This window comes from Ceratotherium simum, chromosome 18 (genome assembly GCF_057802395.1).
Source record: "Ceratotherium simum simum isolate JZ-2026a chromosome 18, ASM5780239v1, whole genome shotgun sequence".
Lineage (NCBI taxonomy): Eukaryota > Metazoa > Chordata > Mammalia > Perissodactyla > Rhinocerotidae > Ceratotherium > Ceratotherium simum.
Genome location: NC_141917.1, coordinates 35,477,958 through 35,479,483, shown reverse-complemented (window position 1 = coordinate 35,479,483; position 1,526 = coordinate 35,477,958). Strand labels below are relative to the sequence as shown.

The following is a 1,526-nucleotide window of genomic DNA, read 5'->3' as shown; positions in this document are numbered from 1 at the left end:
GCAGTTCATCGCTCCAAACCCGGTATTTGTCTTTGGCGCAGCACCACTGTTGGCTCCAAGCCCAGCGTTGCCTCGTGCCAGCGCCACTATTTCTCCGGTTTGTCTTCGGCACCGTGGCCAGCAGCGCGGCCCCCTAGCGGCCAGAGGCTGCAGCGTTTTGTTCACCGAGGTCACGTTTGGTTTCGCGCTCTCTGCACCGCTCGCCGCTCCCTGCGCTTTGTAGGGCTGGTTCTCTGTACGTTTTGCTTACCGTGCCGCTTCGTTGCGGTTTGTTGTCGTCTCGACGTTTTTATATCGGAATGGTTTGTGTCGGTTCTCTATGCTCTCTAGCAAGTTTTCGTATTTCATTCTGTCTACTGCTGTCTCGAATGTGTTACCACTCCGTTTTGCGGTCGCTGGCTTCCCTCCGCCCCCGAGTCCTGGAGAGCATAAATACCCGGGCTGCTGGTACTGCTGAGGCTTTGCCTCCTGGTCCAGCGCAAACGCCTGTGTCCTCCTGGTCCGAGGTCTCCGCGATGGAGCAGCATTTTCTCGGCGCCTTGAAGGAGGCTTGGGATTCCGTAGAGGTGGCGCCAGAGCCCCAGCCCCCGTGTATCCGGAGCTGCGACGATTCTGGGCCGTGGCCGCTCCCTCTCTACCCGGTGCTGGGGGAGCCCTCATGCCATAGCAGTGATTTCCATCGGCAACTGCTTTCCAGTCCTAGCAGGCGGCTGCCTTGTGTCGGTCTGCAAAACGGACTCTTTCCCACAGCCCAGAGCACCTTGGAACCAAGCCCAGCCCCGCCCACTCCGGACCTCTGGCTGGAGACACAGAAGACACTAGAAGCAATGCTAGGAGAGGCGGACTCTGCAGAGGAACCCGACGGGCTCACGTTCCAGCAGCTTCCCTGGGACAGGCTGCAAGACGCCGGCGACAGACAGCAGGACAGCGAGACCTCCGACAGCGGGCACCCTTCGGATCGCCGCCGACCTCCCGTCCCCGCTTGGTGGAGCCACCACCGGCTTTTCTCAGGCTGCTTGGACTGGATTGGTCGCGCAGTGCACACCGTGAGCTGTGGCTGCTGCCAGACCGTCTTTGGCTCTAAGGAGCCTTGAGATGCAGCGAGAGCCTTTTTGGAACTTTCCCCAGGAAACGATTCTGGGCTACAAGACCTGTCCGCTTACGGAATAAAGATGCATTAAGGTGTCCCTTCAGTGTTCGTTGTCAAGTTTTGATTTTCTTGCGCCTCAAGTTTCTCCTGAAGTTCCGGTCGCTTCTTACTTGCAACTTCTTTGTTCGCTCATGAGCCCAGGAAATCAAAGTACGTGTGTTTCTTTCGCCTAGATGGTGGTTTGTCCACGCCGGTACCGCTAGTTTTGCCGAGCCGGATGTTTCTCGCTGGCAGCACAGCCAGTTGCTTCCTGTGGGCACTTGCTCCAGCCCAGTACTTCCCAGCGCTCCGGGACTGCGTTTTGGGGGTTGCATCTGCGATGGGGCCACGTGCAGGCGGTTTCCCCGTCTATTCGCAAGTGTTTCGGAGCAAGTGT

At 58.5% G+C, this 1,526-nt stretch overlaps 1 protein-coding gene across 1 annotated transcript; it reads left to right on the top strand.

Annotated features, from left to right (window-relative positions):
* The first annotated feature begins 515 nt into the window (after nt 1-515).
* On the top strand, nt 516-1,096 carry LOC101388731 (annexin-2 receptor-like). The gene has a single exon (XM_004423022.3). It carries the CDS (start codon nt 516-518, stop codon nt 1,092-1,094), a length of 579 nt encoding a protein of 192 aa, XP_004423079.3. The 3' UTR covers nt 1,095-1,096.
* Nucleotides 1,097-1,526: the final 430 nt, after the last annotated feature.